Here is a 12,171-nt window from a genome sequence, read left to right on the forward strand (position 1 = left end):
TCTATATCAGCAAAAACAACAAGGAGCCCTTGTGGCACCCTAGAGATTAACAAATTTATTTGGGCATAAGCTTTTGTGGGCTAAAACCCATTTAATCAGATGCATGGAGTGAAAAATACAGTAAGCAGTATATATATTACAGCACATCAAAAGATGGGAGTTGCCTTACCAAGTGGGGGGGTCAGTGCTAACGAGGCCAATTCAATTAAGGTGGAAGTAGCCTATTCTCAACAGTTGACAAGAAGGGGTGAATATCAAGAGGGATGACTATCCGGTTTGGAAAATTACTTTTGTAGTGCTAACAAGGTCAATGCAATGAAGGTAGACATCACCCAGTTCCAACAGCTGACAAGAAGGTGTGAGTATCAGCAGAGGGAAAATTACTTTTTGTAGTGATCCATCCACTTCCAGTCTTTAGTCAGGCCTAATTTTATGGTGTCCAGTTTGCAAATTAATTCCAGTTCTGCAGTTTCTCATTGGAGTCTGGTTTTGAAGCTTTTTTGTTGAAGAATTGCCACTTTTAAGTCTGTTATTGAGTGTCCAGGGAGATTGATGTGCTCACCTACTCGTTTTTGAATGTTATAATTCTTGATGTCTGATTTGTGTCCATTTATTCGTTTGCGTAACGACCGTCCAGTTTGGCCAGTGTACATAGCAGAGGGGCATTGAGGCACTCATTACTGTACAATATGTCTGGTGAAGCAACTCTTGTGCAATTTTTCTATAATTACATAGACTTGGGCAATGGCTATAGTGCTGTCACTTTGCTGCATTACATATTTACATTTTTCTTGCCATCATATCTTGAAATATGAAGGTATAGCATAAGCACTTTCATTTTCAGTATCTTCTCCTCAGTGATCAAAATGGCTTGCATGTTGGTTTGAAAAGAAACACATACCATTGTCATTGTTTTACAATTAGTGGACTTGAACAGTATTGTAAATTCTACTGAATGTTGATGAAATTGCATACCATCCTGACATTAATATTAAAAGCAGAACTCAGATGAATCATTGCTTACAATTAATAATAAAGGAATCTTCAGTATTGTACAGGTTTGCTTTTTTTTAAAAAAATAATCAAATAAGAAACTTGAAATAGAGGCTTTAAACAGTGCCAGATCCTCATCAGGTACCAAGTGGCATAGCTCCCTTGACATTAAAGAAGCTATGCAGCTGTAAATATGCTGATAATCTGACCCAACATTTTTTTTAAGTGATGTTTGATTCATACCTGACTATCTAATCCAAGGAATATTAGCATCATGAAAAACAAAGCTGCCCATAGAGGAGAAAGAGGCATCATGGTGACAGCTTTTGGGTAGGCAATGAATGCAAGTCCCGGTCCTGAAAAGGAAGCAAAGAAATGCAATTGCTTATACTTTAACATTCCTCATGTGATAAATCAGATGTGAAGAGCTAAATAAAAGAGAGCATGCTAGACTTCAATTAAAAATGCACTGCTATAAATGCTTTAGCAACTGTTGGATGTGGGGGGACGTACTCTCCACCAGCCTTATACCAGGCACAGATTACTTCCCTTGAAACGTCAGCTCAGCTGTGCCAGATGGCTGATTGCAGGGGCAAAATGAAGGCTCCCCCCACTTCCTGCCCACATGTGCAGCACTGGGGTGAGGGGGTTGTGGTTCTATGGAGACAGCTCTGTTCCTTGCACCCTCTGGCTTCCCTGTGCAGGCGAACAGCCAGGGTCACCATTTGGCGGTAGCGATTCTGTGATAACCCTGCTCAGCATTAAAAGAACAATTTGTCTGAAACTGTACTGAGTGGCACCATGGCAAATGTTAAGAACTGCATGTCGGAAGCCATTTGCAGCACACAGCAAGCACAACTTCTGTTGGTTCCGCAAAACCTACGAATATTGCTATGTAGCCTTGAGTGCCATCTGCTGGCACATTATGTATTAAGTAACCTATATACAGACATCTTTTTTATAGAACAGCTTGAACAGCAATGATCCCTTCTCCAGCCTAGCTAAATGTGCACCTGCTCTCTCCCTCATGCTGTTTTTCACCAACATCTTGACATTTCCTTCTGCTCAGTCTATCTCTTGTCCTCACCCTTCCGCAATTGCAGTCTCTTGCCTCATTAAACTATTCACCCATTCACTCTTGCCCCCATTAAACCACAGACACAAAGCTAGTGCAGCACTTATGCATTCCTGCAATGATAGCAGAGATAGTGCTGCTATAATCAGACCATGAGCATACTACAGCTATTTCACTTAATACGGTATTTTACAAGCCCCTGTAATTTCCAGTGGCATTTCTATTCTGTTAGCCTTGCACTATCTAGTTTAGTCATTCTAAACCAGTCATCCTAGGGAAAAAAATAACATATATTTGCCATAGCAATATCAGTGAATGTTATTAGCTATACAAGTTTCTTGTTATACTTGACCCAGTTCCTTAAATTCATTTTCCGTCCATTTCTCCTTCTGACGAATCCATCATTAGACCATTTCTCCTCCTGGAGAGACCCAACATTCACATTGTTCTGACTGGGTGCTAAGTGATCCTTAGAGAGTCCGTGGCTTTCCAGACCTAGAACAAGAACTACTACACTGCCAGTCTTAGTTGAGATTCCTCCTACAAGTTAAGCCCAAGCAACAATACTTGTGAAATGTAGAGAGAGAATCGTCCAGTAATCTTGAAAATCTCATGGGCTCAGCATAGTAAACAAAGATGCTCTTTTCTGGATGGTATAGGCATCAACCAAATCCCCTAACTGCATATTTCCTGATGGATGATCATTGATAGCATTAAGAGATACAATCAACTGTTAGAAATATAGAGCCAGATCCTCAGCAGGTATAAATCATAGAATCACAGAAATGTAGGGCTGGAAGGGACCTCGAGGGATCAACTAGTCTATCCCCTCATGCTGAGGCAGAACCAAGTACAGTAGATCATCCCTGACAGATGTTCATCTAACCTGTTCTTAACAGCCTCCAAAGACAGGGATTACACAGCCTCCTTTGGAAGCCTGTTCCAGTGCTTAACTATCCTTATAGTTAGAAATTTGTTCTTAATATCTAAAATCAATCTCCTTCACTGCAGATTAAGCCTATTACTTCTTGTCCTACCTTCAGTGGGCTTGAAGAACAATTGATACCCATCCTCTTTATAACAGCTCTGAACATATTTGAAGATAGTTATTATGTCCCAACTCAGTCATCTTTACTCAAGACTAAACATGCCCGTTTTTTTAAATCTTTCCTAATAGGTGAGGTTTCCTAAACTTTTTATCATTTTTTTCTCTCCTCTGGACTCTGTCCAATTTCTCCACATCTTTCCTGAAGTATGGTGCCCAGACCAAACACAGTGCTCCAGCTGAGGCCTCACCAGTGCTGAATAGAGTAGAATTATCTCCTGTGGCTTACATACATCACTCCTCTTAATGTGCTCCAGAATGATATTAGCCTTTTTAACAACTGCATCATTTAACATTGTTGATTCATATCCAATTTGTAACCCACAGATCCTTTTCAGCAGTACCATTGCCTCACCAGTTAATCCCCATTTTGTAGTGGTGCATTTTATTTTTTTCTGCCTAAGAGTAGTACTTTGCACTTGTCTTTATTGAATTTCATCTTGTTGATTTCAGACCAATTCTCCAGTTTGTCAAGGTGGTTTTGAATTCTAATCTTGTCCTTCAAAGTGCTTGCAACCCCTCCCAGCTTGGGTCAGCCTCAAAAATGTTAAGCATACTTTCCATTCCATTATCCATGTCGTTCATGAAAATATTGGATAGTACCAGACCTAGGACAGACCCAGGTGGGACCCCACTAGATATATTCCCCCCACCTCCCCTCCCGATAACTACTCTTTCAATATGGTCTTTCAAGAAGTTGTGCACCCACCATATAGTAATTTCATCTACACCACATTTCTCTAGTTTGCTTATGAGAACTTCATGGTATCAATCAATTTGTTCAGCAGGACTTCAGTGGACCTACAAAGATTTGCACCAGTTGAGGATCTGGCTTGTTGCTCTTTTGATAATGATAAAACTGATTCTTTTATAAAAAGAAGCAAACAATTCAGTGTATTTTGGTCCATCTAATTTACAAGAAATCTGAATGATTTCTTATATGGAAAGTTTGTGGAGAATTATCTCATCTATATAGCTCAACCGGGGTGGGACAAAAGTGGACAGGATGAGAGGCCAGAGTGGGTTGTGGAGATAATGTACTGGAAATTCCCCATAACAATCCTTGGCTGTCCAATTATAGCAACTTGTTGGCACAATGTAGCCAGGATTTGGCCTCTTAACTTCCTGGATTTTGCTGCTTTCTATGATAATTTTAATGTTATTCACATATAGATATGTGACCACAAAAGTATTACATTGATACCAGTGCACATTTTACAAGCAGTCATTCTAATTAGTAGCATTGCCATAAAATAACAGCATCTTTCTAAACTGTAGACAATGCAGCCTGGATCAATGTTAACCTATCTAATTAGTGGAGAGCAAGAGAGTATCCCGACAAACTTTATGAACACCAACAATCATGCATATTGTGTATACCCACATGAAATCTTCTTATGAAACTTACCTGATTCTGCAACTTCTGCTATGGGCACCCCTTGTTCATAAGCCATGAAACCAAGGACCGAAAAGATAGCAAAACCAGCAACAAAGCTTGTGCCACTGTTCAAGCAGCAGAGCATAATGCAGTCCCTGAAAAATAAGCCAAAAACCTTCATTTTATCTTTAGTGGCTGGGTTTTTTTTTTAAAATCAGACTTCACAGTAAAACAAACATAACCCAAAACTCCAGAGACACGTCATTAAGCTCTAATCCTGCAAATACTTATGCATGTGAATAATCTTATGCCCAAGAATAGTCACACTGATAAATTTACTCATGTGTATACCTGTCAGCAGGATGATGGCTTCCAACTCTTGCTGTAATTGTAGCTGGTTAAATATGAAGTCTGTTGTTCTACCCCATTCTTTTTGTTTCTTTTTTTTCAGTAAAACCGTAAAAAGATGTGGAAGAAATGGACACCTCAAAAGGTTTGGATGACAATTTACTTCATTAGCTTTCTAGAATGCATTTTATTCCAGAGGATCCCAAAGCCCTTTCTAAATTATACATGTACAGCAGTCACTTGCCACCAAAAAGAAGCCATACTGGGATGAAAATGACAGAGGCATAAATGCCTAATGAAAAATATAGCAAAGGACTCTGGAGCAAAGCCCTAGTCTTACAAAATGTGCCATGAGATCTTCAATGGTGTAGACATGACATTAGTCAATATTTCAGTATATAAAGCAAATAATTATCTGTTCCAGTCCAATGACCGTTTGGTGACTTTCCTAAAATGACACTTGTGGCCAGGTCCCCAGTGGATCAGCAATAGAACTATGCCAATTTACACCTGCTGAGAATCTGGCCTCCAGTCTGTTTCAGAATCAAATCTGTTTCTTAGATGTCCTCATCACAAAAATCACCACTGAGGCCCTTCTTGGCAGCCTCAGAAAAATCTAGGGATGGAATGAGCCTAGAGAGTGATCTGTTCTCTCACACCCTATATGTGATCCCTCAATATCAGAGCTGAGGTTTTTAATGGGGTGATGTAGGGAAATATTTCACTAACATGTGAAATGTCACAATAGTAAACCACATTTAAAAGAGAGAAAATCCTTTGGGAAAATGTGTTATATTTGCTGAAAGCTCAGCTGAGAAACCTTGTTCACCCTATTTTCAGATAGCGCTTTAGCCTTGATGAGTGCTAAGGCAGATATGACTTATCATGACATCCACTCTTTTAAGAGTCATTTCCTGTGAGAAATGGTTATGTAGTTGAGAATCTACTAGCCTAACATTTCTGACTGAAAGTGAATTAGGATCCTCAAAGATCAATGCACACATGGCAAGCCAGAATCTCTGCCAGACCTCTGCCTTCTCCTGATTTTCTCAGCACTATAGGGATCTGAAAAGCAGGCCTTCTACAAGCACAGATGACCCAGATAAATGTCTAAAAGGTTTCGTTTCTGCATAATTAATGCCACACAACTTTCTCACAGTTTCAAGGGGCCTTCCTGAAACCACTGAAATAATTAGTATACGTTCTCCAAGCCCTGGAGTTTATTTAATCACATACAACAAATATATCAAAACTTATTTGCCAATCTCTCCAAAACTTATTTGCCAATCTCTCTTCTTTCCTTTTTCTCAAAGATTTTTATCCTACCATCATTCCTCACGGATCAGTCTTCAGGTTTATGGTTACTTTGATAATCTCTCCATATTTCCTGATGTCTGTTTCATAGACTATCCTGTATTTAATTGCAGCAATAGATAACACTAAGTGCTTAGGTATTGCCTCTGAGCCATAAATCTCAAAGCATGGTACAAAGGTGAATAAATATTAGCGTCCCCATTTTAGAGATGGGAAAACAGAAGCACAGAGAGGGTGGCTTGTCCAACATCACACCGCAAGTCTATGTCAGAGCTAGGAATAGAACCCCGCTGCCCTGGCCCCCTGCCTGAGTCTATCTCCACTGGGCAACACTGCCTTTCACGCCTGGCCTCTCTAACACCATCTCGACATCAGGCTGAGTGGACTTTTTTCAAATTGGTTCTGACAATCACTTGAATTCTACCTTGTTATTCATTTATTTTTAATATTGTGTACATGCCTGTGTTTATAGAAAGCCATCCAGTCATACATTGTGAATGGTGGTATTATGCCCCCAGGTACTGGCTCAGAAAATCAGTAATTGCCACTGGAACTGTTTGATACTTTTCAAAGAAATCAAAGAAGGAATACACTGAAAAGCAGTTTCTCTCGGCTTCTGTCTCCAGGGTGGGAGCACTGTGTACTGTGCATACTTGGAAGTGTGCAGACTGAAGGGGCACTTCACAAGCAATTCTTTTCAGTTTACTCAGACACTGAGTTGATCACTCTGGAGAGAGCCCAGTCTAGGCTCTCTCACCTGGAGGGAAAAGGTAACTCAGTGCACAGCCTTTGGTGGAGGATGGAAGAAATAAAGATGACATTTGGGGGAATTCCCCCAAGAGGAATTCCTCCAAAAGGGAAAAAATCAATTTATTTAATTAACAAGAAGTACTTGGAATACATTTCTCAAAATATATTTCATCTTCAAGACTAAAGAACACTTTTGCACTTGGATTATTATTGTTTATTATATATCCTAAGAAGTCATAAGTATTTGTGCTGCTTTACATACAAACAAGAAACATAATGGGCTAGATCCTCAGCAATGGAAATCAATTTTCACGAGATTGCAAATGTAAAGTTCCATCAGCTGTGGATCTGGGCCAAGGTCCCAACTGGAGGACTTTCCAGTTCTTCTTCATCTGGATCATAACTTGTACTATGTAGAATACAGCCCACAGAACTACCATAAAACAAAACACACACCTATCTTTAATCAATGCACATCTTCCCTGAATCTAAAAAATGAGAAAGGAACTAATTGGACACTCAATCTAGTTAGTAAGCCTGATTGTCTATACATATACATTGGACGGGACAGCGAGTTATATGGGCCCGTAGTGTTCGGGCTCCAGCAATATTCAGGGCCCAGAGGCCTGGCTCCACCAATGTTCGGGGCCTGGTCTCTCCCCTGGCCCCTTCTGCTGCCCCCCGCGTGCCTCCCAGGGGCCCCATCCCTGCCTCTCCCCCGCAGCACCATGCTGTCTCCACTCTGCTGGCTCCTGGCATCAACTGCTGCCGCATGGTCCTAGTGCCCCCCATTCCATTGTGGCAGGGCAGGCTGCCCTTACCCTGCCCTTCCACCTCGGACCCTTCCCTTTTCCGGAGGGACCCTCCACCAGCACAGAGGGCCCCACTTCCCGCAATCACTGCTCCTTCCCCACGCTGGGCAAGGGGCAGCCACATCCCTCACCCCAAGGCAGGCTACAGTGAGGGGCAGCAGCAGGGGAGGAAGCCCCATGTGATGGCAGCCCTCCCCCCACCAGCACCCACCACAGGGGAGGTGAGGGGGCTTCCTGGACCTGAGAGGGGCCCTAGGAGCATGTGCAGTGGCAGTGGTGGGGGTGAATGTGCTCCGGGTGGAGTGGGGGAGAAGGGGCCCTCCCCCCTCAGCAGAGCTCACTGCTCCCAGTGGGGAGAGGGCTGGGGGGAGTCCTCCCCTCTGGCCCCAGCCCTGGGGGCAGCCTGCCTGCACCCCAAACTCATCCCCATCCCTGCCCCACCCCCGAGTCCGCACCCCCAGCCAGAGCCCTCATCTCCCCTGCACCCTAACCCTCTGCCCCAGCCCTGAGCCCCCTCCTGCATCATGAACCCTTCATCCCCAGCCCCACCCTACCCCCAACCCTCTGTCCTAGCCCTGAGCCCCCTCCCACACTCCAAACCCCTCATCCCCAGCCCCATCTCACAGCCCTCACTCCTGCACCCCCTCCCTCAGCACCCCCTCCTATCCCCAAACTCCCTCCCAGAGCCTGCACCCCTCATCCCCTCCTAAACCCCCAGCGCAGAGCCTGCACCCAAACTCCCTCCCAGAGCCTGCACCCCGGCCCTCTGCACTCCCTACCAGAGCCTGCACCCTTCAACCCCTCCTGCACCCCCACCCCTTGCCCCAGCCCAGAGCCTACACCCAAACTCCATCCCAAAGCCTGCACCCCTCACCCCCTGCCCCAGCCCGGAGCCTGCACCCAGCACCCAAACTCCAACCCAGAGCCTGTACCCCAGACCCCCTCCCCCACTCAAACTCCCTCCCAGAACCCAACCTCTCACCCCTTCTGCATCCAAACTCCCTCCCAGAGCCTGCATCCCAATACCCTGCCCCAGCCCAGGGCCTGGACCCCAGACCTCCTTCCTCCACCCAAACTCCCTCCCAGAGCCTTAGGCAGGTGGGGAGCAGAGTTTCGGGGGGCAGGTTCTGGGCACCACCAAAATTTCTACAAACCTGCCACCCCTGACATTGGAAACATTAACCTTCGGCTTTGTGTTTAGATTTAATCTATCTATGCTTTCCTACCAAGCCTATCATCATAGTATCTGACCACCTTTTATTGAGTGTCTCAGGCACATTTGACCACATTTGGGAAACAAACAGTCATTCTGAAGAATTCCCTGAATTTAAAGTTGCAAATCTAAGTCTTATTACATTGTCACGTAACACATGCTGCCATATTCAGGTATACAAAACTCTTAGGACTGAGCGGAGATATTAAGTAGCTTATGTGACATGGACAGAGGTGGTGGGTGGATCAAAAAGACATGAAAAAAACCCCAAAGCTACATATATCCCATTTCCTCAGCTCCACAGGAGCACTAACCAAACACAACAGATGTATTTGTTCTGATTCACAGTTACATTGCTCAAGTTTTGTGCCACTGTAACGGCACTGAAATCAATGGCGTTATACTGAAGTACAATTGGAGCAACACAGCATGAATATTACACTGACCTAAAGGACTCAAACCCAAAAATCTTCTGCATCCTCAAGCCTCAAAACTTTCTGGGTGTGAGTGGCTCCCTGCCAAGATCTGCTCACCCTCATGCAATCAGCCTTGGCCCATGAGATCCCTCCATTGAGCAGGAATCCATAATTAAGGAATCCCATTTTAGCTAAGATGGGGTAACTGAGCATACATATGTCCCCCTGGGCCTCCAAGGACTACAGCCTGTAGCATGTCATGATTCTCCTCGGCAGAACATTTTGGCCACTTTAAAACTCAGCACCTCATCTCTTGTGTTTTCTGGTGGCCTTTCACGTGGGCCACAGTGCAGGCCTATGTGGCTTCTAGCAATGTGTGTGGCCGCTCCAAGGTGCCACACAGAAAACCCCTTGGACTCCAGCAACCCCTTGAGACTCCACCTGGCCCCTGGACAGTCATTGCCTTAGATTTAGTAGTAGAACTACTCAAGTCCAGTGGGTTCATGACCATTCTAACAGTAGTGGACCACCTCGCAAAGATGGTACACTTCATCCCCTGCATTGGCCTACTCTCCACCTTGCTCTGGGTGGATGAATTGGTCTGCCTCCATGGCCTCCCAGAGCCCATTGCCTCCAGCCCCAATGCACAATTTATCCCATTTCTGGTGAGAAACTCTTTGGATTGTAGGTATCTGTTCCTGCCTCTTCTCTGTCTAATACCCTCAGACAAATGGTCAGACAGAGAGAACCAACCTATTCCTGGAGCACTATATTTGATGCTACATAGACTTCCACCAGAATGACTGATCCTGGCTGCTATCTCATGTAGAGTTTATGCACAATAACACAGAACATGCGTCTATGGGGCAAAGCCCGTTTTTTTAAAACTACAGGTTCTACCCTCAGTTCTACCCAGAGCTACCCACAGCCTTGGACTGGATAAAACAGAGACATTAAAACCAAGATGACCTAAAAGTTCACCTGGAGGATGCCCAGAAGAGCTACAAACAATATGTGGATTGCCAACAACAGGAGAGTCTGGCTCTTGATGAAAAACCAACACACGAACAGGCCACCTCGTAAATTGATTACCAGTTCCTTAGCCCCTACCAAGTTTGCCAGCAAATTAACCCAGTCACCTTTGAACTAGACTTGCCCCATTCTCACTGAACACACCTAGTTTTCTACATATCACTCCTGAAGCCACACATTCAGGAACCATTCTCTCACTGCACTGATACATAAGAACAGCCATCCTGGGTCAGACCAAAGGTCCATCTAGCCCACTATCCTCGTCTTCCGACAGTGGCCAATGCCAGGTGCTTCAGAGGGAATGAACAGAACAGGTAATCATCAAGTGATCCATCACCTGTCGCCCATTCCCAGCTTCTGCCAAACAGAGGCTAGGGACACCATCCCAGTCCACACCAGCTAATAACCATTGATGGATTGATGGCCCTCTCCTCCATGAACTTATCTAGTTCTTTTTTGAACCCTGTTATAGTCTTTGCCTTCACTACATCCTAAGGAGTTCCATGGGTTGACTGTGCGTTGTATGAAAAAATACTTCCTTTTGTTCATTTTAAATCTGCTGTCAATTAATTTCATTTGGTGACCCCATATTTCTTGTGTTATGAGAAGGAATAAATAACATTTCCTTGTTTACTTTCTCCACACCAGTCATGATTTTGTAAACCTCTGTCATATCCCCCCTTCGTCATTTCTTTTCCAAGCTGAAAAGTCTGATTTTCATTAATCTCTCCTCATATGGGAGCCGTTCCATCCCCCTAATCACTTTTGTTGTCCTTTTCTGAACCTTTTCCAATTCCAATATATCTTTTTTGAGATGGGGCGACCACTTCTGCATGCAATATTCAAGATGTGGGCGTACCATGGATTTATATAGAGGCAATATGCTATTTTCTGTTTTATTATCTATCCCTTTTTTCATTATTCCCAACATTCTGTTTGCTTTTTTGACTGCTGCTGCATGTTGAGTGGATATTTTCAGAGAACTATCCACAATGACTCCAAGGTCTCTTTCTTGAGTAGTAACAGCTAATGTAGACCCCATCATCTTATATGCATAGTTGGGATTACATTTTCCAATGTGCATTACTTTGCATTTAGTTACATTGAATTTCATCTGCCATTTTGTTGCCCAGCCACCTGGTTTTGTGAGATCCCTTTGTAACTCTTAGCAGTCTGTTTTGGACTTAACTATCTTGAGTAATTTTGTAATGTCTACAAATTTTGCCAGCTCACTGTTTACCCCTTTTTCCAGTTCATTTATGAATATGTTGAACAGCACTGGTCTCAGTACAGATCCTTGGGGGACACCACTATTAACCTCTCTCCAGTGTGAAAACTGACCATTTATTCTGACCCTTTGTTCCCTGTCATTTAACCAGTTACTGATACATAAGAGGACTGTCCCTCTTATCCCATGGCTGCTTACTTTGCTTAAGAGCCTTTGGTGAAATACCTTGTCAAAGGCTTTCTGAGTCCAGTTACTCTATATCCCCTTGACCACATGTTTGTTGACCCCCTAAAAGAATTATAATAGATTGGTGAGGTATGATTTCCCTTTACAGAAGCAGTGTTGGCTCTTCCCCCCAACCAATCATGTTCACCTATGTGTCTGATAATTCTGTTATTTATTATAGTTTCAAAGGGTATGGAACAGTCTTCAGATGAGGAGAGATTAAAAACACTGGAACTTTTCAGCTTGGAAAAGAGATGACTAAGGGGAGATATGATAGAGGTC

General features: G+C 43.6%; 1 protein-coding gene across 9 annotated transcripts in view; it reads right to left on the minus strand.

The window, feature by feature from the left end:
• Nucleotides 1–12,171, minus strand: part of SLC6A11 (solute carrier family 6 member 11) — a 279,091-nt gene that overhangs the window by 27,976 nt on the left and 238,944 nt on the right. For all 9 annotated transcript variants that reach the window (XM_073352322.1, XM_073352324.1, XM_073352321.1 and 6 more), the window contains 2 exons: nucleotides 4,582–4,706; nucleotides 1,237–1,349 (listed from right to left, as the gene is read on the minus strand). In XM_073352322.1, coding sequence (XP_073208423.1) covers nucleotides 1,237–1,349; nucleotides 4,582–4,706 — 238 coding nt within the window. The remainder of the gene's footprint in view (nucleotides 1–1,236; nucleotides 1,350–4,581; nucleotides 4,707–12,171) is intronic.

This window comes from Lepidochelys kempii, chromosome 7 (assembly GCF_965140265.1).
Source record: "Lepidochelys kempii isolate rLepKem1 chromosome 7, rLepKem1.hap2, whole genome shotgun sequence".
In the NCBI taxonomy this organism is placed as follows: domain Eukaryota; kingdom Metazoa; phylum Chordata; order Testudines; family Cheloniidae; genus Lepidochelys; species Lepidochelys kempii.